Source organism: Kogia breviceps, chromosome 4, assembly GCF_026419965.1.
Source record: "Kogia breviceps isolate mKogBre1 chromosome 4, mKogBre1 haplotype 1, whole genome shotgun sequence".
Lineage (NCBI taxonomy): Eukaryota > Metazoa > Chordata > Mammalia > Artiodactyla > Physeteridae > Kogia > Kogia breviceps.
In genome coordinates, this window is record NC_081313.1 from 180689358 (window position 1) to 180713105 (window position 23748).

A 23748-nucleotide genomic window follows, 5' to 3' on the forward strand; every position below is an offset into this window, starting at 1 on the left:
AGGAAAGAATAAACAGACGTGTATCCCCTACTACGGAATAGGGCTCACCGAGAAAAGGGGGTCCGCCTGGATGCCTCTCAAAATAATTGTCCTCGGTGTAAGGAACCAGACAAAACCTAATAAAGAAGACATCCTGCGTGGTTTCATTTCCATAAAACCTTAGGAAACTCAAGTGAATGTCCAGTGACAGAAGCAGATGAATGGTCGTGTGGGGAGGCAGGAAGCAGCCGAAGGGGTGCGCACGTCACCAGGGAAGCCCTGTGTGGTCAATTTTTGACAAGACTTACCTGATCTTACAGGTGTCGCCCACCCTGCCCCCGCCAAGGCTCAGAACCCATGTTCTAGATGGTGTGGACGGAGATGTTACCTGTTGCTCTGTCCAGTCACGGCCCCCAGTCCCACGTGGCCAGGACAGCTGAGCGCAACGTGTAACTTGTTGTCACCAGTTTGAACTTCCCAGCCACATGTGGCTGGCGGGGGGTCCCACTGGACTGTTCCAGAAATCCCAGCTGGCCCCTCTGCTAAAGCCGGTCTTGCTGCCTCTTCTCTGACCGGGAAACTCCCAACTTGTCACCGGGCATTGTTGCCTCCAGTCACCTCCAGCTCCCTCGCTCTGCAAACCCGATGCATCCTGAGTTTGGCCAGTTCTAGGGCTTCTGTAGCAGCTGTTCATTCCCCTTGAGGGGACAGTGGGGACAAAACCCAAGAGGCTGGAATGAGCTGGGGGTGAAAGAAGAGATGGTGGAAGCTGAGGCCATGTGGCCAGGGGCGGCCTCGACAAGACAGGAAAACTTGTCTTCAGGCTAATATGCCCCCAAATCACCCTGGGACTTGTCACCTCATGGGGCAGAGGGGACTTTGCAGGAGACATTAAGTTAAGGCCCCTGAGATGAGGACCCTGGATTCCCCGGGGAACGGGGGCTAAGTGTCATCACAGGGTCCTTAAAGAGGGAGGCGGGAGGGTCAGAGGCAGAGAGAGACGGGAGACGCTGCGCTGGTGGCTGTGGGGATGCAGGAGGGGCCGCGTGCCAGGGAGGCGGCGCCTCTAGAAGCTGGGAAAGGCGGGAACCGCTGCTCCCCTGGAGCCTCCGGAAGCTTCCGCCCTGCCCACGCCTGTGAGACCCACACAGTAGGGGTGAGGAGGGGGTCCAGGCAGCTGGGGAGGGATCCTGCTCCCCCTGGGCAAGGCAGACTCTCTGATGCCTGCAAAAGAAACAGGCTGGGGTGCCCGGGCAGGTGAGGGGCCAGGGTTCTCCCAGCCCCCACGCCCTGGCTTTGGGTCAGGAGAAAAGCCAGCAATGACCACACGACCAGGGGTGGCGGGGCGGCTGGAAGGGGGGCCAGTGTGGCCGATATCCTAGTACCGCCCTCCCCAGCCACCTGTCAGCACTGGCCCAGGCCTGCAGGGTCAGCTCAGCCGCACCCTCTCCACTGCCCCTGCGCCGGGCTGCGAGGAGCCCCCGCTGAGCTACCAGCACGGACCCCACTGACAGGTCCTCCTCTCTCCCAGGAAGGGCGTGGGCGCACCTGGAATCAGCCCCGCCCCCACCCACAGAGCAGGCAGGGGCCTCCGAGGGAGCTGCGCGGACTGCGTTGGAGGCGCCCAAGTGTGCCAGCTTTCTGGAAGCCTCCACACCCAGCTCTCACGACAACACTGCCGGGGCCCGAGTGTCAGGAGGCCCCACTTGGGGCCATGGGAAGCCTGTCTGCCATCCTCTCCCATCCCCCAGCCCAGGGCAGGATGATGAACTTCGGGACAGGCAGGCTCCCAGCGCTGTGACACAAAACCTGGGATTCCGATAAACCAAGGCCCCAGACCACGCTCACCCGACACGCTTTATTCAACACCACCCACAGGAGCCTCCCTCGGGGCCACAGCCTCTGTGGAGGGGCCTTCCTGGGGCCCGTGATGGCCTGGCCCCAGGCAGTGTCACTGCAGCCTCCGCAGTGCAGCATCCAGGGTCCTCAAGGCTTTGTGCTTTGACTGGACTAGGAAGGATGCAGTCAGCCTGACCTCCTGGGCCAGAGTCCTTGGAGGGAGCAGGCAGCGAGTCCAGCCCCGAGGGGCTCCCACCGCCTCTTGTCGCCCTGCTGGGCAGGCCACGTCAGCCCAGGGTGTCTGGCCCGACGAGGCAGCAACCCGGGCCCCTCCCAACAAGTCACGGCCGCACGTGTGGCGGGGCTAGGACAGGGCTGGCAGTCCCTGGCGCCACACCGGCCCGGGGTTCGTGTCTCCAGGCTGATGCGATGGGCTGGGGGCCACCCCAAAGGCATTCCTGGGGCTGAGGAAAAGGAGCCGGCCCGGGGTCCACTCAGGGTAGAAGCTCCCCTGGCCCGGGGCACTCGCTGCAAGGAGGGACAGCACGACTCTGACCACCTCCAAACCCCATGCTCCACGGAGGCCACGGCCCAGACCCGGCCAGGAAACGTGCCTGGGACAGGGATGCAGAGGCCCCAGGTGGTGGGAGGCCCCACACCTGCCGGATCAGCGCCACTGTCCCTGTTCTGTGAGGCGAGACCGAGGCCTGGAGGTCAGCCGATGGCGGTGCTGGCCTGGAGCCTGGCCCGAGCCCGGCCGTGAGCAGGTAGTTCTCTGTCTGCGGTGCCCACCATCAGGCTGGGCCGGGCTGCAGCCAGCGAGGTCTTCAGGCGCTGAGGCCTGAGTTCCCGTCTGTATGCAACAGACAGAAGGTTAAGCAGCTACGTGGACATCGGCCTCGCCTCTACCATGGGTTTTACTGAAGGAAAATGTCCGGGTTGTGCCATTTGCTCTTGGGAGCACTGTGCCCGCCGGGTGGGCCCCGGGGAGCCATCCTGCATCCCCTTCTGGAAGGGCTGAAGGGCGGTCCGGGATACCGTCCCTCACGTGTGCAGGTAGGGAGGGGAGACTGTTCTGCAAATGTTTCTCCAGCCCCGCGGGGAGCCTCGCAGGCAGTCCAGTGGCAGCTGTCCTGTGCAAGAGGTCCAGGGCAGCAGCCACGGGGACCAGGCCGGCCCAAGTTCAGTGTAGAGCCATGACCCCGAGGAGGAGCAGACATCGGGGGTCTGTCGGGCGAGAGGCCGTGCTTCAGCCATGTCCCCGTGGCCCAGGGGAGGGGACACGCCTGGGCAGGGTGAGGGCCGAGTCTGCAGGCGGCCCCGTGCGGGAGGGCAGGCGGGTGGGGCCCGTGCAGGGACAGAGAGGGCGCCATCCGTGCCTGGCAGGCCGTCCTCCTTGAAGACAGGTGCTCTCGGGAGGCGCCCGGCCCAGCACTGCTGCCACTGGCACAAGGCAGGTCCCAGGGACCCGGACCACCCCTCACCCGTGGTCACTACCCGCGCGAGCTGGGGCCTGGGACCCGGCCAGTGCCTGCTCTAGACGTGCTCCATCTCCTGGTCCTGGTCGGGCCCCTCCTCCTGGTCCTCATCGTCCTCATCCTCGTCGGCGCCCACCCTGTCCAGCGGCGCCTCGCCGTCGCGGGCCAGCTCCTCCACGTGGGCCAGCATGTCGGCCATCAGCGCCTCCTCCAGCCGCTTGCGGACCTGCTGTACCAGTTCCTCCTGCCTCCTGGGGACACAGGAAGACCCGCTGGCCAGGGCACGTCCCGTCTCTGGAGAGACGGAGGTGCTGCGAGCGCCCTGTCCAGACAGACGCCCCCGCCGCTGGCCCCAGCACAGCCCGCAGGCCCTCCCCAAATCAGCACCGCTGAGGGGGCTGCTGCCAGCCTGGGCCAAGGACCCCTGTCCCCTCCCTGCCGCCTCTACAGTGCCCCCCTCAGCACGTGGACCTGACTCTGTGCCTGTCGCTCCCCTCCACTGGCCACGAGTCCCTCCCCCCGGCAGGACCACAGCCACTGCACCACAGCCACTGCCACTGCTGGACCTGACACCTGCAGTTCCCACCTCGCTGACTTTCTATTTCTGCAAGTTGTGCTTTAAAGATCTGCCTGGACTTTTCAGAGAGTCGTGTTCTTTTCCTGCCCCTTCCCTAGGGACGAGCCCTGTGCATATATGTATGTGAACGTTCACACATGTATGTGTACGTGTTTGTATGTGCAGTGCATGCGTGTGTGCATGTGCACACGTGTGTGTGGTCTCACCGCTGTGTCCTCGCCTCTCTCAGGGCACAGGGCTGCCCTCTCGCACCCCCCTGGCTTTTACCTGCAGTCCTGAGACTGCCCCCCACAGTACTGCAGGTGCAGCTGTTCTGCCTTGCAGCCCCTCCTGCGGGTTCCTAAGCAACCCACCCCCCCGCCTTCTCCCAATCTCAGCTGTGCACTGATGTTTCAAAGCTGAACACGACGCATGTTCTACCCTCTCAGCACCTCTAGATGTTTCCTGCCCAGAAGCCACGTCCAACCACCTTCCAGGAGGCCCTCCCAGACAGCTCTACCCGCACCTGGACACCACCCACGGGGTACTGTCCAAGCACATGCCCAGCACCCAGGGTCTGGGACGCGTCCCACTTCCCCTCAGCCCACCCTGCCCGGTCCTGTGTGTGCCAGCGCCCCCTGACCCAGGGCCTCACAGCCCACGTGCAGCCCCGCTCAGGGGAGCCGTCGCAGGGCCAAGAGCCCCGTCCTCTTCTGCCCTCGCAGACGGCCCCACACCCCAGGCACCCACCTGTCTGAATCGAGCCCTCCCCGGTCACTTCCACATCACACCTGGACACTGGCGGGGGTGGGGGGACGGGACGGGACAGACTACCTGATGTCCTCGTCGGTCACCATGAAGGCCTTGCAGAGCGGCTGGGCTGTGTTGAGCCACACTCCGGGGTTCTTCTCCACGGCGGCTGAGAGCTGCCCGGTGATGGGCATGGTGCTGGTGTGTAGGGCGCTGGCGATGGCCGAGAGCAGCGTCTCATCTGTGCAGCCGGGACCCACGCCTGCCGGGCAAGGGAGGGTGGTCGCTGCAGGCACCAGCCTCGCCCTCTCAGCCCCGATTTCACCCTGAACCACCCTTTACAGCTGGCCCTGCCCGGTCCTGTGTGCGCCAGGGCCTCACAGCCCACGGGCAGCCCCGCTCAGGGGAGCCGTCGCAGGGCCGGGAGCCCTGCCCCCCCCGGACTCTCGCTGTCTGAATCAAGCCCTCGCCGACCATTTCCACGTCACTCCCACGGCGTACAGGCAGACAGCTACCCGGCTCAGGGACAGCAGGGGTGCTTTCGTGGCGCGGCAGGGAAACCGGACCCCCGAGCGTTTTCAGGACCCCGTGACCAGACGCAGCCCCAGCGTCAGGTGCAGCCCAGCTGGCCCCAGGCTGGGGGAGCACAGGCCTCATCCCTCTTCCATCTCCCGCCTGCCCCCCGCAGGGGGTCACCTTGCAAGCCCTTGGGGAGGTCCATGGTCTTCACGAGCTCCTCCGCGATGTCAAAGGCATTCAGGCCGCTCAGCTTCTTCTCCCAGAAGAGCTACCGCCACACAGACAGACGTCAGGCCGACGGGATGGCCAGGCCACCTGCTCCCACAGCAGGCGACCCTAGGCGGCCGGGATGGGGGTCTCAGTGTGACCTCTGACCCCCACACTTGCTGGGGCTCCTCACACCCCAGGGTCCTCGCAGGGCAGAGAAACCCCAAGCCCCGTTTCTGGCAGGATGAAGACCCAGGACGTCAAATGCGCCATCGGACAGTCTGTGGCTCCCCTTCACCCTGGAGTTGGGGGTTGGGAGGTCCAACCTCCACCCCGGGCCAAGCCACGGGCCCAGGGCCGGCCGACCCCTGCCACAGCCCGAGCAAGCGCTGTCCGTGGGCACCGCCCGGTGCAGACAGGGGACCTAGGAGCCCCCGGACGGGCAACAAGCTCACACCCTCGACTGCACCTCCAGACTCTGGGGAGGGGGGCGACAGGCAGCCCCAGAGGTTTCTGACCTGTTACCTAGAGGGCTCTAACCCAAACGGCACAGCACCCTGGGCGGCTGCCCATGGCGGGGCCCATGCCCTGCAGGGTCCCTGAGCGTCTCCCCCTCTGACGGCCACGGCCCCCTGCTCTGGCCTAGCACCTCCACACCCCGCTATCCACCGGCCATTTGTAAAGATGTGTGAAAACGCGGCTAAGGCTCAGTTTTTGAAAAACAGATCACAAAACTGCATTTGTGGGATCTTACCAATCAGTTCAAGACAGCAGCCTGCCAGAGGAGGCCCTGCATAGGCGTGTCGGGCGCTGGTGCCCACAGGACCATGCCCCGGGGTGACGGCTCCTAACTGCGGCACTGGGGCCCCGGGCCCGCAGACTCAGCTCTGAAGAGTGGACCAAGTGCCAGAGCTCACCTGCCGGGGCTGCTCCACGGCCTTCTGGGGGTCGCTCTTCACCTTGTTGCTGGGGTGGTTGGTGATCTTGGTCACTGGCTGCTTGAAGATGGACGCCGTCTGCCTGACCGGGAGGGCCGTGTTCAGGTCGGGCTTGCCCTGCAGGGTCGGGCGGGGTCCTCAGCGGGCTTTCCCCGTCAGTGAGAAAGCCGTGCCCCGCAAGGGGCTTCGGGGAACAGGCCCCGGTCACCAGCACACCCCGTGGCACCCACGGATCCAGAGGCAACGCCAAGCCCAGGCCCAGCCGCTTCGTTGCCCTCGGTGCGGCAGCAGCGGGGGCTCCGGACACACACCTGCCCCCTTCCCCTCTCACCTCCCGCACCTCGTTCTCCGCAGAGCACGGGCCTGGGGGTGCCCTGGCCACCTCTGTCCTGCAGCCGGGCCAGGGAACAAAGTCCCCAGAACACGTGTCTATCAGAGACCCGCAGACACACTGGTCACCAGGCGCCCAAGTGTGGACCAGAGCCGAGCCACCTCCCAGGCCCCGTGCCCGAGCCTCTCCTGGGGACAGATGACAGGCGGTTTCCTGTCTTCTTTCTGCTTTTCCACAGCTGCTGAGCTTCCCCCAGTGAGTAGCTAGGCCTCTAACTCCACGACGGAGGGTGAGCCCTACCCAGCAGCGGTCGGCGCGGGCTCACCTTGACCTGGCTCGGGGAGTCGTAGCGTACCCGCTGCCGGCTCTTGTTCATCTTGCCCATCAGCATCTTGCCCGTGCGGAAGTCGAAGGTGCTCAGGTCCATGGAGCCGCCCAGGTAGCGCGCCAGCTGGGGCTTGCTCCGGAACTTCTTCCCGCTCGGGCTGCGGACACAGCGCGGTCAGCGGAGAGGGGGCCAGGCCAGGCCGGTCCACCCTCTCCCCAGCGCAGCAGATGCCGAGGCCGAGAGCAGGGATGGACGCCCTGACCTTCGGAAGGATGGGGCCCAGCCCTGGGAGCCTGGCTGGAGTTTCTGGAACATTCCAGAAGCAGAATCTGGCCGTGATCTCGAGAAAAGACCCAAGGATAGCAGGTCTATTACAGCATTATGGACCTGTCCTGGGGGGGCTGGGCTGTACAACCTCAGTTTTGGGGCCAGGACACCAAAGAGCTGCCCAGGCGGGACCTGCTGGGAAAGCCTGAAACCTGGCTGTGAAGCTCTGCGACCCTGCTTACCGCATGGACCATCGCAGGGGACTCGTCTTTCTAGGAAAAGCCAATGCCAACCTCCAGTTGCAGTGCAGACTCAGAGCTCATGCTACAGGCGACCAGAATGGGACCCAGTGAGCACTAATAACGACACGTCCCCGGCCACGGGGACTCCTGCAGCCACTGTGGGACAAACAGTCTGGCAGTTCCGCTAATGGTTAAACAGCAATTCCACTCCTAAGTATCCAAGAGAAATCAAAACACATGGCGACATAATAACTTACATCTAATTACTCACAGCAGCATGACTCACTGGGCAGAGTGAAAACAGCCCAGATGTCCCTCCACACACGGGAGCATCTCTCAGCTATGCAAAGGAGAGCAGCCCTGACACTCGCTACAACGTGGACAGACCTTGAGAACACGATGCTCAGTGAGAGAAGCCAGACACAGAAGGACACACAGTGTGTGATTCCACTGATGGGAAACACCCAGAACAGGCAGATCCAGAGACAGAGAGTGGGTTCCTGGTTGTCAGGGACTGGGGCTTCTCTTTGGGGTTATGGAACGTTGTGGAATTAGTGGTGATGGTTGCACAGCCCTGAATGTACTAGAAACCAGTGAGCGGCACACGTGAAGCCTCCAGCAGGCCTGGCACCCATCTAGGATGTCCCCGTCACTCTCCATCTGAGGCTAATGAGGGCCTGCACTTTGCCGATCTCCCGAGAGCCTCTAGGCTGAGCCAGAATTCAAGCCAGCACACACCCGCCCCCTCCAGGTGTCCCTGGGCACTGCAGACAAGTGGCAAAAGCGGGAAGAGTGGAACCCGTTCCAGGCCCACCAGGGCCTCACCTGGGTCAGGGCCAGCCCCACCACCTTGGGTTCTGAGACCCCCGTGGACCCTTCTGGAAGATCCATTTTTCCGTCATGCTCTGTGCTGGCTGACGTGAACGGAGTCCACGTGCCTGGAGCAGCGGAAAAGACCCTGAGTCCCGACTCTGGCTCCAACTATGGCCACAAACAGGGCCAGGACCCTGACAAGCACTCGCCAGCACTTCTTGGCCTCTAGTCACCCCAGCTGCCGCTGTTCTGCTTTAAAAAATGCATGAGAACAGGGAAACAGAAACACAGAACAGTAGATTAGGGGCTGGGGAGCAGGGGTAAGGGCAGAGATAGTTAAAGGTCTAGGGCTCTTCTGGGGGGGAGGAAAAGGTTCTAACTTTGACCGTGGTGGCGGCTGCAGCTACCTGTGAATTGTATGCTTTACGTGAGTGAACAGTATGGCACGTGACTCCTACCTCGATAAAGCTGTCACAAAAGTGAACACAAGACAGAGTGGATAGGGGCTACGAGGAGCTGGAGAGCTAATGGACACAGGGCTCATTTTGGGGTGATGAGAACGTTCCGGAACTAGAGGGTGGTGATGGGTACATGAAAACTGCTGAATTGGACACTTTTAAAGACTGAATCGCATGAAATGTAAACTATATCTCAACTTCTGTTTTTGTTTTTTATTTTTTTGCAGTACGCGGGCCTCTCACTGTTGCGGCCTCTCCCGTTGCGGAGCACAGGCTCCGGACGCGCAGGCTCAGCGGCCATGGCTCACGGGCCCAGCCGCTCCGCGGCATGTGGGATCTCAACTTTAAAAACAGGTTTTGCAGATCTGTATTGGGACAGCAAAATGTCTGAGTTGTTTTATCCAATGAAAGAAAAAAACTTCTGTAGTAAAACCACAGGTGTAGAACAAAAATGAGCACTGCGGTCTTTCTATGGCAACAGGCCTACCCGGTGGAGTAGACAGGTAGCCAGAAGCCGGGAAGAGGGCAGCCCTCGGCTGCATCGGTGGGACCCTGAAGCACTGGGGCCGTCATGGGGATGGAGGCAGCGCCAAGCGCGGAGCCCAGGGCCTGGGCCGGATGCAGGGCTGTACAAGGGGTGATGAGTGGGTGTTGACCCCAGGCCTATAAGAAGGCTTGTAACCCAAGATGCCCAGTGAGGCCCAAACAGCAAGATGAAGCTGGTTCTGGCCAAGCTGAGCCCGCTGGCCAAGGAAGGGGGGTCAACCTGCTGAGCACCTCCTGCTTTCCTGAGTATTTGCACCTTTATATGACCTCTGGGGTCTTCCCTGGTGGTGCAGTGATTAAGAATCCGCCTGCCAATGCAGGGAACACGGGCTCAAGCCCTGGTCTGGGAAGATCCCACATGCCGCGGAGCAATTAAGCCCATGTGCCACAACTACGGAGCCTGCGCTGTAGAGCCCACAAGCCACAACTACTGAGCCCGTGCGCCACAACTACTGAAGCCCACACACCTAGAGCCCACGCTCCACAACAAGAGAAGCCAACGCAATGAGAAGCCCACACACAGCAACGAAGAGTAGCCCCGCTTGACACAACTAAAGAAAGCCTGCGTGCAGCAACGAAGACCCAATGCAGCCAGAAATAAATAAATAAAATTTATTTATTTATTTATTTATTAAGAAAAGAAAAGAAAAAGAGCTCTGGGACTTTCCTGGTGGTCCAGTGGTTTAAGCCTCCACGCTCACAAGGCAGGGGGCGTGACTTCTATCCCTTGTCAGCGAACTAGGATCCTGCATGCTGCAATGATGTGGCCAAAAAAAAAAAGTCTGGAAAGACCTCTCTATTCCACGCACCCTAAAGAATGACGCTAACTTCCAAGTCCTCAACTTCTTGCCTGGATTGTAAATCTCAGACAGGGAGATGATTTCTCCAAAGAAAATGCTCGGCTGTAACCAGATGCTCCGCCCCCACCTCCCAGTCCTGAGGGCCAGGTTGCCAAGCTGGAGGGGCGTGTGGGTGAGTCCTACAGAACGGTCTGTGAGGTCGCTCTGCCTCTCCTGCAAAGAACACACTGGTTCTCTCCCACTCTCTGGACTAGCAAACCAAGGTTCCACATCCCTAGGGGCACGGCTAAGATCCAAGGACAGGTCTGTCCGACTCAACAGCACCGGAGATCTGCTTTCTCTCTGCATTAAGGAACCAGGAAGGGACTTCCCTGGTGGTCCAGCGGTTAAGACTCCGTGCTCCCAATGCAGGGGGTCCAGGTTCAATCCCTGGTCAGGGAACTAGATCCTTATCCCGCAACTAAAAGATCCCCCCATGCCACAACTACAGATTCCGCAAGCGGCAACGAAGATTCCATGTGCCGCAACTAAGACCTGGCGCAGCCAAATAAATAAATATTAAAAAAAAAAAGAGAGAGAACCAGGGAAATCTGTGCTTCCTGCCTAGTCACCTGGTTCCGCATCCGGTGGTGAGAAGGCCAAGGGCTCACAGTCCAGAAAACGTATCACATCCCCCCCAGAGCTCCAACCTGCTGGGACAGGGTAGGTCACCCACACCAGAGACCTGGGAGTGGCATCGGACCCTGCACCCTGCATCCTGCCTCAGGCTCTCACCTCTCATTGAAGCCATGGGAAACCTGAAATTCCATCTGTCCAGCCCCAGTTTGGAGCTCTTCCCTACCACCAGACCCCTATGCTTGGGGGCGGGGCCTTGGAGCGGGGTCCCACTTGACGGAAGCCCGGAGAGGTTCCCAGGCAGGTGGGGACAAGAGGTGAGGCGATGACGGGCTGAGGCCCTCTAGCCACGCCGGCCCCGGTTCAGCTCCTGACCCTCCTCACAGGCTGCTGGCACTACCTCCTCTTGGCTCCACTGCCAGGGCTCAGCTCTGTGCTGCCCCTCCAGACAAGCCCTCATTGACCCGCCCCCCATCTCAACCAGGCACTCCCATCATCTGCCCCTCACAGACCCCCACATCTCTCTGCATATATCATCACCTGTTAACTATGAAAGCAACGGGGTGATGGCTGGGGCACCAGCTGTCACCCAGGAGGTGAGGGCCCAGGTCTCACTCCCAGCTGAATGGCCAGGACAGACACCCAGCATGTGCTGCAGAGGAGTCTGTTAAATTAACAAAGGACTAGAGGAACAGAGACTTGCCTCAGTCTTCAGACCTAAAAGGAAGAAGTGAAAACACAAGTGTGCTCAGAATTAAATGAGGGGAGGTGGTGAGAGGCCTCTTCACGCACCCAGAAGGAAGCTTTTCTAAACAGCCAGCGAGGGGAGGGAGTGACGTCACAGACAGCCGCAGTGAGGGGGAATACACACGTTTCCCTAAGAGATGCTGATTGTAACCCCACTATTTCATGCTTGACATTACGGGACCCCAGCCAATTACAGTACACACTGGAGGGCCACCAGCACTCTTTGGACACTAGAACCTGAGCTTGTCCTGGATGAGCCATCCTAACCCTGCTCACTTCCTTCACTCCTCCCAAAACGGGGACAGCAAAGGCCCAGGACCTGCTGCACACCCCCAACACCTGGCATGCATTCAACACGTGGCAGGTGTCCCGCCCGCCTTTCTTTTGTCAGGGTCCTAAAGCAAAGGGGAGGGAGCCATCAAGCCTGGCTCAGAAACAAAAGCATCTTCCACCAGTCAGGAGAAAAAAAAAAAAAAAAGGAAGGAAAAGGCAAACAGCAGGTGGTTGACGGTCTGGGGCTGGGCTTCCAGCCGCCTACTGATTCTGTTTCACTGGAAGAGGGGTCCCTGCCACCTCTCTCAGGCCAAGGGCAGCCCTCCCTCCAGTTTGGGTGAGGGAAGCTCACAAAGGCCGCATCCCCGGTCTGGCGACTGGAGAGGTCACTACCCAAGGTGCCCAAGGATGGGGGAGGGGCGGCTCTTAAGAGACACGCAGCTCCAAGACCAAGCCACCCTGTGAAAGGCCCAGGAACCTGCATCCCTAGGCAGCCCTCCCTGGTCCCCCAGAGCGAACCCTGGTCCCTGAAACCCGGGATCCCCACCCGACCCAGGCTGCGCGCGCCCCAGGAGCGCCCCACGAGGACCAAAGGGACAGCCCAGCCCCCACCCCCGCCTCCCAGCGGCGTCTGGCCCGCGCCGGGGTGCCCCTTGCCCAGCCGGCCGCTTCGCCGCGGCCGCCGAACAAAGGCCGCCGCCAAACCGGGGCCGGTCCCAGGGCCATGCGGCAGCGGGGGCAACGCAAGCACACTGAGCGAGGGCTTCGCCGGGCACGCACGCGCACTGGGCTCGGGCCCGCCGGGCACGCACGCGCACTGGGCCGAGCGCCCGCCGCGCGCCGGCACGCACGCACGCATGCACGCATAACGCACGCGCGGGGCCCAGGCCGCGGCCCGGGTCGGGGCGCCCAGGCCGCCGCAGAGGCCGCTGGGAGGCGCCCGTTGGGGCCCTGCCCGGCCGGCACGTTCATTCACCTATAGTAAAAGACATCCCTGTGGCCGGCCGACAGCCCCGACCTTCTGGGCACTTCTTCCCTCTCCCAGCCCTGCGGGAGCGCCGGGCACTCCCACCTCTTCCGCTCCATCGCGCCCGGCTCCTCGGCCCGCCGCCGCCGCCGCTGCCGCCCGGACCCCCGCTCGCCGCCGCCGCCGCCTCAGCTGCCTCCGCCGCTGCCGCCGCCACTTGCCGCGGCTGTTCCGCCCCGTGGGCCTCCGCCCTCCGCCCCCAGCCGGGCGCGCGCCGGCTTTGCCGCCCTTTCGGCCCCCTCCCCGCGCTCGCCAGCCCCCGCTCGGGGGGCCCGCTCCGCCCACCCGCCCGCGCGCGGGGCCCCGTGCTGCGCAGGCGCCGCGCAGGTCCCGCCCCGCCCGTGGCCTCAGGCCCCGCTCCTCGGCGGCGGCGCCAATCAGTGCGCGGCCTGAAGGCGGGGCCTGCGGCGGCGCGCGGCTCGTCCGCTCCGCGCCTGCGCCCTGGCCCGCCCGCAAGTGGCTGGTGGCGCCTGCTTGCCGCTGCGCCGTCCGACTTGGTCTCTCTCCCGCGTCTCCTCAGAGGCCCTGTCTGTGTCCCGGGATGCCCGTGCAGTGCCGGACCGTCCTCCCGCCGCCTCCCTCGTCTCGTCATTGGCATCCGCGTTTAGGGTCATTGTCGGTGACCACCCACCTCCACACCCCAAGGCCCACCCGACGCTTTAATGACATCTCAGAATCTGGCCCCCTCTTCCTGCCTCCTCCTTAGTCCAGCCGCTTTCTGTCTCCTGGGGCTCCAGGCCCTTACTTGGGAATCTCCCGCCCCCCCCTTGTGTCCCCTTCCCCTCCCCCAGGCCCTCTCCTGCCTGCCCTGCTCCCCCAGGGCAGAGCCTGGCTGGCCAGGGCAGGTACTTCAGAAAAGACTGCTGAGTGAGTGGCCGGAGCTGTGGGCAATGCCAGGAGCGGCTGGGCCTCCCGACGGGCCTGTCCTGGCGTCGGGTCCCTGGGGGAGGGAGAGGGGGAGGCTGCGGGTGGGAAGGTTCTGGGCTCCCCCGAGGTCAACAGGCCTGGGCCGCGCACCTGGAGCTCCTTGCAGGTGTCTTCGCAGCCTTGGGGCCCCCCAGGTCCCTGTTCTAGTTGGAGGCGGGGCTTGGGCGGGACACCGAAGACCATGGCCCGCAGGTGTCACTTGTTTATTTATATTAAGTCCCCGGGTAAGTGCAACTTCTCAATTCCTTACGTCCCTTTCCCTCCTGGGTTCCCCAAGGGGTAGCTGGGCTGCTTTCCCACAGACAAAGGGCATAGTGGCCTGGGAGGCATCCTGATCGGCGAGCGGTCACCCCGTTACAAAGCTGGTTCGAGGCACTGGATGCCTGTGTGCAGGTCAGGCCCAAACCCAGGGCTGTAGGACCTGGCCTTCCAGAGAGAGCAGTGCTGGTCGCTGTTGTGTTTTCTCTCAGCGTGTGCGACTTCGTTTTCATTTAAAAATCAAAGTTGCAAAGATAGACGCGTGCATTGTAATCAGTGAAAGCACGTGAAGCTGCTTAAAGGAAAATGTTGTCAGCCTTCCTGTGACAGGAGACCCCAGCACCACCCCAGCCCTGCTTTGACTTCTCTTGGGTGCACACCCAGAGCTGGAATTACTGGATCACGTGGCGATCCTATATTTTAATTTTTTGTTTTTGTTCATTTTTTGAGAAGGGCAAAACATTATTTTCTTTGTAACTTTTATACTGTTTTCAAAGTGTGCTTTCCATTTAGTTATTACCAAATATTGGCAATATTGCTCATGTCCTACAGTACATCCCGGAGCCAATCTTATACCCAGCAGTTTGTACCTCCCACCCCCGAGCCCTATCTTGCCCCTCTCCCCCTCCACTGGTAACCACTAGTTTGTTCTCTATATCTGTGAGTCTGCTTCTTTTTTGTTATATTCATTAGTTTGCTGTATTTTTTCGATTCCATAGATGACCAGTTTCATACAGTATTTATTTTTGTTCGACTTATTTCACTTAGTGTAATACCTTCCAAATCTATCCATGTTGATGCAAATGGCAAAAATTTCCTTTTCGATAGGTGAGTAATATTCTATTATATATATGTACCACATCTTTATCCACTTATCTGTTGCTGGACACTTAGGTTATTTCCGTGTCTTGGCTATTGTAAATAATTTTGATCTGAACACTGGGGTGCATGTATCTTTTTGAATTTGTGTTTTTGTTTCTTTTGGATATATACCCAGGAGTGGAATTGCTGGGTCATATGGTACTTCTATTTTTAGTTTTTGCAGAACCATCCTTATTGTTCTCCATAATGGCTGCACCAATTTACAGTCCCACCAACAGTGTAGGAGGGTTCCCTTTTCTCCACAACATTCTCACCAACATTTTTATTTGTAGACTTTTAGATAATAGTCATTCTGACAGGTGTGAGGTGACGCCTTATTGTGATTTTGATTGGCATTTTTCTGATGATTAGTGATGCTGAGCATCTTTTCATGTGCCTGTTGCCCTATGTTTAATTTTTTGAGGAACTGCCAGACTGCTGTCCACTGTGGCTGCCCCATTTCCCATTCCCACCAGCAGCGAACAAAGACTCTGATTTCTCCACATCCTCCATTGTTCTTTTCTGGGTTTTGACAGTCGTATACCCATGGACATGTGGTGTTGGATTTGACCTCATGGTTGGATGATGGAAATGCAACACCTCCACCTCAAGAACCAGCCCCGCTGGTCTCACTTGCTTCTCAGGGAATCTGACCCCCTCGGGTCCAGGCTGACCCCAGAGCATAGACAGTGGGTTTCTGGGTGTTACTTGGCCCAAGCCAAGGACTGTCCCCAAGGGACTGGTCCAGAGGCCTGACTGGGAGGGTGGCCGTGACCCAGGGTGCTGGCGGCAGACACAGAGACAAGAAGCCAGGAGGCCTGGATGGGAGGGATGGGGGTTGCCCAGCTCCTCTCCCGTTGGGCTGGGCGCTGCTCCTTTGAACTAAACTCTTTGCCTAGGCCTGCTGGCCCAGTCCCCAAGCAGATGCCTTCTCCTGCCTGTCTCCACAAGGTGAAAGATAGAAATTAAACTAGGAGATGCCATGTGAGGACCTTGAAAAGACTTTCGGAGGCAGGGTCTCTCTCCCCTGCAACTGCTGCCATCAGGGCCAGTGCATTCTCTGTGGGGTCATCCTGGGCACTGTGGGGTGTGAAGCAGCATCCCTGGCCCCTCCCACTCATTCCAGGAGAACCCCCTGAGTCGTGACAACCACAGATGTCCCCAGCCAAGCATTCCTGCAAGCTAATATGAGGCATTCATGGCACTTACCTTGAGCAGAAAATTTAGTGGGTGCCAAAAACTTGAAGATTAATGGCAGTTAATGCAATATTTTAACAATCCGAAATGAATGCAAAAAATCCATGATGAACAGAATTTCAAAAAATTTTTAAATTTTATTGAAGTATAAGTATAGTTGATTTACAATGTTGTGTTTAATTTCTGCAATACAGCAAAGTGACTCAGTCATACATATATTCTTTTTCATATTCTTTTCCATTATGGTTTATCACAGGATATTGAATGTATTTCCCTGTGCTCTACAGTAGGACCTTGCTATTTATCCATTCTATATACAATAGTTTGCCTGCTAATCCCAAACTCCCACTCCATCCCTCCCCACCCTTGGCAACCACAAGTTTGTTCCTCTGTGTCTGTTTTTGTTTTGTAGATATGTTAGATTCCACGTAAGTGGTATCATATGGTATTTGTCTTTCTCTTTCTGACTTACTTAGTGTGACAATCTCTAGTTGCATCCCTGTTGCTGCAAATGGCATTATTCTTTTTGATGGCTGAGTAGTATTCCATTGTATATGTACCACAACTTCTTTATCCATTCATCTGTCGATGGACATTTATGTTGCTTCCATGTCCTGGCAATTGTACATAATGCTGCTATGAACATTGGGGTGCTTGTAACTTTTCAAATGATCATTTTGTCTGGTATATGCCCAGGAGTGGATTGCTGGATCATATGGCAGTTCTATTTTTTGTTTTTGTTTGGCCACGCCATGCGGCTTGTGGGATCTTAGGTCCCCAACCAGGGATTGATCCAGGGCCCTCCGCAGTGAAAGCACGGAGTCCTAACCACTGGACTGCCAGGAAAGTCCCTATGTTTAGTTTTTTAAGGAACCTCGATACTGTTCTCCATAGTGGCTGCACCAATTTACATTCCCACCAACAGTGTAGGAGGGTTCCCTTTTCTCCACACCCTCTCCAGCATTTATTATTTGTAGACTCTTTAATGATGGCCATTCTGACTGGTGTGAGGTGGTAACTCACTGTGGTTTTGATTTGCATTTCTCTAATAATTAGCAATGTTAAGCATCTTTTCGTGTGCCTGTTGGCCATCTTTGGAGAAGTATCTATTTAGGTCTTCTGCCCATTTTTCGATTGGATTGTGTTTTTTGTTATTGAATTGTAGGAGCTATTTGTATACAAAATGTAAAAAATTTAAATACAGATTGAACAGTACTGTGCCATTTTAAAGTGAGACAAAATGAGCAAGATATGCCCTTTATACATTTTTTAAAGCAATATTTACTGAACACCAACCTAGTACAAGACATTATAGGAAGATATTTTTATTTATTTAGTTATTTTACATTTAAATTTATTTTATTTTTTAGCTGCTCAGCGCAGCATGTGGGATCTTAGTTCCCCGACCAGGGATTGAACCCACACCCCCTGCATTAGAAGCACAGAGTCTTAACCATTGGACCACCAGGGAAGTCCCCCTTTATACAATATGTTTTTATGTAGTTTTTTTCTTTTAAATAAGTTTATTTATTACTTATTTATGGCTGCATTGGGTCTTTGTTGCTTCGTGCGGGCTTTCTCTAGTTGCGGTGAGTGGGAGCTACTCTTTGTTGCGGTGCGTGGGCTTCGCATTGCGGTGGCTTCTCTTGTTGCGGAGCACGGGCTCTAGGCACGCGGGCTTCAGTTGTTGTGGCGCACGGGCTCTACAGCGCAGGCTCAGTAGTCGTGGCGCACGGGCTTAGTTGCTTCGAGACATGTGGGATCTTCCCGGACCAGGGCTCAAACCCGTGTCCCATGCGTTGGCAGGCAGATTCTTAACCACTCCGCCAACAGGGAAGCCCTCCATGTATCTTTTCGAATTAGAGTTTTCATCTTTTCCAGATATATGCCTAAGAGTGGAATCACTGGATCATACGGTAATTCTATTTTTAGTTTTTTAAGGAACCTCCAAACTGTTCTCCATAGTGGCTGCACCAGTTTACATTCCTACCAACAGTGTAGGAGGGTTCCCTTTTCTCCACACCCTCTCCAGCATTTGTTTGCAGACTTTTTTTTTTTTTTTTGTGGTACGCGGGCCTCTCACTGTTGTGGCCTCTCCCGTTGCGGAGCACAGGCTCTGGACGCGCAGGCTCAGCAGCCATGGCTCATAGGCCCGGCCGCTCTGCAGCACGTGGGATCCTCCCGGACCGGGGCACGAACCCGTGTCCCCTGCATTGGCAGGCGGGCTCTCAACCACTGCGCCACCAGGGAAGCCCTGCAGACTTTTAAAAAATATTTATTGGGCTGCTTTGGGTCTTCGTTGTGGCACGCAGGATCTTTCGTTGCGGACTTCTGGTTGGGGCACACAGGCTTAGTTGTCCCGCAGCATGTGGGATCTTAGTTCCCCGAACTAAGATCGAACCTGCAACCCCTGTGTTGGAAGGTGGATTCTTAACCACTGGACCACCAGGGAAATCCCTTATTTGTATACTTTTTCATGATGCGTTGTGCTTTCCAGTGGCATGGCTTCCAGGAAATAAGCCATAGGTGGAAAATGTTTGTGCAGAAAATGTGTAGAACATGCCACTACTTGTGTTAAAATATACAAAGCTGCTGTGGACTGAAAGTGTCTCCCTGAAATGTATGTGTTGACACCCTAACCCCCAGTGTGGCTGCATGTGGAGATGCCCCCGCAAACAAGGTTAAATGAGGTCAGAAGGGTGTGGCCCTGGTCCCCTAGAATTAGCATGTCCTAAGAATCCCTGGAGAGCTCACTTGCTCATGTCAAGGAGAGGCCACGTGAGGATGCAGTGAGAAGGAGGCTGTCTGCAGGCCAGGAGGCGGGCCCTCGCCAGGAACCAACCCTGCCAGAACTGAGCTCAGACTTCCAGCCTCCATTCATTCTGGAGCTTAAGCTGCCTGGCCTGTGTTTTGTTGTGGCAGCCCAAACAGACTAATTAAACAGCTCTTCTTCACAAATAGAACGTTTCTAGAATTTTCCAGAACTTGGCAGGAGTTGGAGGGAACTGCCTGTATGCAGTATATCCTCGTGTACCTGCTCATTTTTGTATCCCCGGTGATGGTTTAACATGTCTGCAGGTTCTGATGTTCCTCCTTCAAGACACAGAGCCTACTTCTGCCGAATAAGATGTGGAGCAGATGGCCTGAGAGTCCTGAGTAGGCCATAAAAGGCACAGAGGCTCTCCCTGCCTGCTCCTGGGCCGCTGTGTAGTAGAGAAGCTCAAGCAGCGTTTGGGAGGCCCACATGGGGAGGAGCCACGTGAGGGGGCCTCCTGGAAACCCCGACTCCCCACCCCACCCCGGTGCCACCCTTCATCATGCAGCCGATGCCTCTACTGCAACCTCATGAGGGACCCTCTGCCAGGAACCCCCAGACAGATCACTCCCAAATTCTCACTGAGAGATAATGAATGTTTGTCTTGAGCTATTAGGTCAAGGGTAACTTGTTAAGGCAGCGATAGATTAAAAACCCCGTGCAGGTGTTATCCACTAAACATCTGCAGTAATCAAACCATGTCTGCCAGCCACTGGGAAACTGCAGATTTGCAGTTTTGGAGTTGAAAGGCTCCCCGGGTCATCTGGGCCCCTGGGCCTGCAGTCAAGATAACCAAGCCCCAGCATGAGCACATGCAGGCCAGCAGGTTTCAGAGTGAGCTTTAATGCCGTGTGTGTTCACACACCAAAGCTGCTTCCACCAAAATAGGAAACCTAACTCGCGCCGTGTATTTCCTCGAGGTCAATCCCAAGAGCCGGGGCCGTTCCAGATGCAGATGGAAGGGGACAGCACCACCAGACACCTGGAGGGGGAACGAAGCAGGGTGAGCAGCAGATGCTAAGAGCAGGCGCCACAGACAGGTTCTCACACCAGAGCTGGCTGTGCCACTTAGGAGTCTGTGAAATGGGGATGCGCGTGCACTCTGGGCTGTCAGGCGGGCAGCACGGCGCCGGGCTCGTCAGTGCTCACAGCAGCCCGCCCAGGGAGGGAAGCCTCCACTTTCCTGTCTGTAAAACGGGGCATCCCTCCGCCCCACCCAGGGTGCAGGCTCAGCCTCTAGGACTGAGCCCCGAGGGGCAGCGCCCACTCCCCAGCCCCACAAACCGAGGCTGCTGGCTGGCAGCTCTGCGCCACCAGGCAGGAGGCTAGTGCAGGGCTCCGCCCTCAGGCAGGGTTCTCCAGGTGAGCCCCTAACACCTGCCGGCCCAGCCCTGGAACTGCGGGGAACACTGCTCCTCTGCTGCTCAGGAATCCCGGGCTACATCAGCCGACAGCTGCTGAAACTTACCAGAGGGGGATGGGTTTAATTAATCGTCCTTCTTGAACTTGCCGTTGATGTAGGGCACCCAGTCCAGAATCAGCCGCCAGTCAGTGGCCCACACCAGCCCCAAGGCTCCCACGGTGCCCCACATGCCCACTGTGGGTAACCTGCAAGAATGGGGGTCAGGCCTCACCCTCCCGGTAGCGTGGCTGGATCCCCCCCCATCCCAAGCTGCCGTTTATCAGGCGCCCCCCACCCCACGCACCTGGCCCTGCCCAGCTTGTGGACACATCCTGCTGATGACCCCGAGGGCAGGCACCAGGCAGATGGCCCTGAGGCAACTCCATTCCCATCTGCTTTCATATTAGGATATGCATGAGTTTTTTGTTTTGTTTTTTTAGTATATTTATTTATTTTTGGCAGCACTGGGTCTTCGGTGCTGCACGCGGGCTTCCTCTAGGAGCGGTGCACGGGCTTCTCATTGTGGTGGCTTCTCTTGTTGTGGAGCACAGGCTGTGAGCGTGTGGGCTTCAGTAGTTGTATCACGCGGGCTCGGTAGTTGTGGCTCGCGGGCTCTAGAGCGTAGGCTCAGTAGTTGTGGCGCACAGGCTTCGTAGCTCCGTGGCATGTGGAATCTTCCCGGACCAGGGCTCGAACCCGTGGTCCCCTGCGCTGGCAGGCAGACTCTTAACCACTGCGCCACCAGGGAAGTCCCTGCTTAAGGTTTTATTTGAGGAATTCCACTAGAAAAATAAAAAGCCTTGGGCTTCCCTGGTGGCGCAGTGGTTGAGAGTCCGCCTGCCGATGCGGGGGACGCAGGTTCGTGCCCCGGTCCGGGAAGATCCCACATGCCGAGGAGCGGCTGGGCCCGTGAGCCATGGCCGCTGAGACTGCACGTCCGGAGCCTGTGCTCTGCAATGGGAGAGGCCACAGCAGTGAGAGGCCCGCGTACCACCAAAAAAAAAAAAAAAAAAAGAAAGAAAGAAAGAAAGAAAAAGCCCAAGCTTGTAAAGCATAAGGATATCTAAACTTAGCAGGTAGGCACGTTAACGTGGTTTGCAGCAGCTCGATCCCTGAGACACAGCTGATGGACTGAGGGAGGTGTGATTTATCAGGGTCCCTGTCTCACAGATGAGACCAAGGCACAGAGAGGGCAAGCCATGCCCCGGACACAGCCCACCGGGTGCAGAGCCGAGGCAGGGACTCCAAGACCACCACACTCCACATTTACGTCCAGTGATGGGCAGGGCCCAGGATGGCCCCAACAGTCCCACCTCCTGGTGTTCACACCCCTGTACAGCCCCTCCCCTTGAGGTCGGCAGGATCCAGTCACTCGCCTCTGATGAAATCAAATACCAGAGATGATGGGCTGTCACTTCTTTTGTTTTGGTTTGGTTTTCTTTGGCCGCGCCACACGGCTTGCGGGATCTTAGTTACCCGACCAGGGATTGAACCCAGGCCCCGGCAGTGAAGGCGCCGAGTCCTAACCACTGGTCCGCGAGGGAATGTCATTTCTGAGATGGGCTTTGAGACTGGCTCCATTTGCTCTTACCCTCTCTGCGGGGAGCCAGCTGCTAGTTTGTGAGCTGCCCTGTAGAGGGGCCCCTGTGGCAGAGGACTGAGGGTGGCCCCCTGCTGCAACCACAGGTGTGACCTGGAAACACATCCTCCAGTAAAGCCTTCAGATGAGACACTGAGCAGGGCACTCAGCTGTGTTCCAATTCCTGACCCACAGTAAATGATAATGAATGTCTGCAAAGCTCCTACATTTGGTGGGCTCTTTGTTATGCAGCAACAGAGAACTCTCACAGGCTCCATCGCTGGTCTGTGCAGGGGCAGAATTTGTGCATGGGTGCCCACTTCACCGGATCGCCGTAACCCATGGGCCTGGGGTGGAGAGATGGAAGCAGCAACACCCCCTGCCCAACCTGCCTCGCCAACGACACACCCTGCTCCCTGGGGAGAGGCCCATACAACTCAACTTTGCTCCTTGTTGGGGTCCTGGGTTACTGCTGCTTTTGGAACAGGCTCTGGGGCAGGTGTCACGAACAGAGAGGGAATCTTTCCTCTCACAGCCCAACAGCTTTGAGGGGTGCTGATGTCAGAGGAGCCTGCCCTCAGGGAGGCCTCCACCGCCCCCCCCCCCCGCAATCATTCTGGCTACTCCCCTTGGGGCCCCGTGGAGCTCACAGAGAGGGAGGTGGCCACACACCTGACCTCCACGGGGCACCGAAGGTGATGCTGTTGCTGACAGTCCCTCGACCCTCACCACGTCTCCTCCCCCTGCTCACAGGAAAACGCCCAGGGTTCGGGGAGGAGCCGAGTGCAGAGTACCCAGCTGGTGAGCCCGGATGCTCCGAGCCTGAGACCCCACAACTGCATAGTGCCTCCTGGAGGTGAGTCCCGCTTCCTGGCCTCCGGAAGCCAGTGCGGGTGGGACTTGGCTGCACCCACCCCGTTTATTACTTTACATCAACCTCATGCTATGGATCACATCGGTTTAGTTTTTTTCTGGTCCACGACCTAGAGCGTCAGCCAGGAAGGTTCCGTTTATCGCTGTGTCTCTGGCACCCGACTCAGTGGTAGGTGCAAGCACACACTAGGTGCTCAGTGGGTGCTGCCGCCGACTGAACGAAAGCCTGGATGAGGGGGTCGCTGCTCTGACCACGCGCAGATGGGGATGGACCGACAGCGCCCGGGGGCTCGAGCCGCCCGCGGTAGGGGCTGCAGGGGCCGCTGGCGGTCCCACCCGATGCCAGGGACGGCCTTTCGTCCTGAGCCTGGGTCGCCCCAGCTGTAAAGCGCCACTGTCACTGTCCACCCGAAGGTCCCTGCCGGCGCCACTGTCCAGGGACAGTTCCCACCCGTCACCTCTCCCTGCCGGGGCTCAGGGGCACGACTGCGGAGTACAGGCCCCCTGTTTCTCAGCGCCTCACGTCGTGGGCTCCCCAATCCCGGCTAGCACGTGGGGTCATCCCCATCCCACCCGCCTCCCACAGGGGTCAGTCAAGGACAGGCGCAGCCCTCGGCTTCACAACGTCAAACAAAAGCAAAGCCAGGAGCGCACAGGGTCAGTTTCCAGGCCCCAGGAGCTAAGCCGGGGGTGCTGGGCGCAGACTGGGTGGGCACCATCGCGGCCCCCAGGCAGAGCGCCTCAGGGTCGGGAGCCAGCCACGCGCGGGGCAGACCGCGCTGCCGCTCTGTGCCTCAGTTTCCCCATTTGGGACCTGGGAGGACAAGGGGTCCGGGGGCGGTAGCCGCATCCTCACCAGTTTCTGGCCAGCTGGCGGTAGCGCGGGCCCACGAACCTTTCCAACATAGCGGCGCCGTCCCAGCTCAGGGTGACCCTGGCCCCGCCGGCTCGGGCGCACTGCGCAGGCGCGGCCGCCGCAGCGCGCAGGCCCGCAGGGAGGCCCCGCCCTGCCCGGCCAATCCCGGGTGGGCTGACCGCGCGAGATCGGGGACCGCCGCCGCTGCGCGCGCAGACTCGGAAGATATTTGCACTCACTTCCGGGGAGGGTCTGAAGAAAACTGAC

General features: G+C 58.4%; 2 protein-coding genes across 6 annotated transcripts; both read right to left on the reverse strand.

Annotated features, from left to right (window-relative positions):
* Positions 1 to 1823: 1823 nt before the first annotated feature.
* MBD3 (methyl-CpG binding domain protein 3) lies at positions 1824 to 12868 on the reverse strand. 5 transcript variants are annotated; one of them, XM_067033161.1, is made up of 6 exons: positions 12759 to 12868; positions 6923 to 7082; positions 6246 to 6344; positions 5299 to 5389; positions 4687 to 4864; positions 1824 to 3547 (listed from the first exon to the last, which is right to left on the reverse strand). In XM_067033161.1, the coding sequence occupies exons 1-6, from the start codon at positions 12770 to 12772 to the stop codon at positions 3355 to 3357; spliced, it is 735 nt and encodes a 244-aa protein (XP_066889262.1). In that variant the 5' UTR covers positions 12773 to 12868; the 3' UTR covers positions 1824 to 3354. The 5 variants fall into 5 exon arrangements, with proteins under 5 accessions (XP_066889262.1, XP_058916181.1, XP_058916178.1 ...); XM_059060198.2 differs by having other exon boundaries at positions 6246 to 6383; XM_059060195.2 differs by having other exon boundaries at positions 6246 to 6383; positions 12663 to 12803.
* A 6730-nt stretch (positions 12869 to 19598) lies between these two features.
* UQCR11 (ubiquinol-cytochrome c reductase, complex III subunit XI) lies at positions 19599 to 23699 on the reverse strand. Its single transcript, XM_059060207.2, has 3 exons — positions 23482 to 23699; positions 20240 to 20379; positions 19599 to 19753 (listed from the first exon to the last, which is right to left on the reverse strand). Exons 1-2 carry the CDS (start codon positions 23529 to 23531, stop codon positions 20259 to 20261), a joined length of 171 nt encoding a protein of 56 aa, XP_058916190.1. The 5' UTR covers positions 23532 to 23699; the 3' UTR covers positions 19599 to 19753; positions 20240 to 20258.
* Positions 23700 to 23748: the final 49 nt, after the last annotated feature.

Excerpts from the sequence above, each read along its gene's own strand:
- MBD3 (XM_059060195.2), bottom strand. The coding sequence starts at position 12,772 with ATGGAGCGGAAGAGGTGGGAGTGCCCGGCGCTCCCGCAGGGCTGGGAG. Across the intron at positions 4,865-5,298 it reads CCTCCCCAAGGGCTTGCAAG|GCGTGGGTCCCGGCTGCACA; the intron begins GTGACCCCCTGC and ends CTTGCCCGGCAG. Across the intron at positions 3,548-4,686 it reads GTGACCGACGAGGACATCAG|GAGGCAGGAGGAACTGGTAC; the intron begins GTAGTCTGTCCC and ends CTGTGTCCCCAG.
- UQCR11 (XM_059060207.2), bottom strand. The coding sequence starts at position 23,531 with ATGTTGGAAAGGTTCGTGGGCCCGCGCTACCGCCAGCTGGCCAGAAAC. Across the intron at positions 20,380-23,481 it reads CGCCAGCTGGCCAGAAACTG|GTTACCCACAGTGGGCATGT; the intron begins GTGAGGATGCGG and ends CCATTCTTGCAG.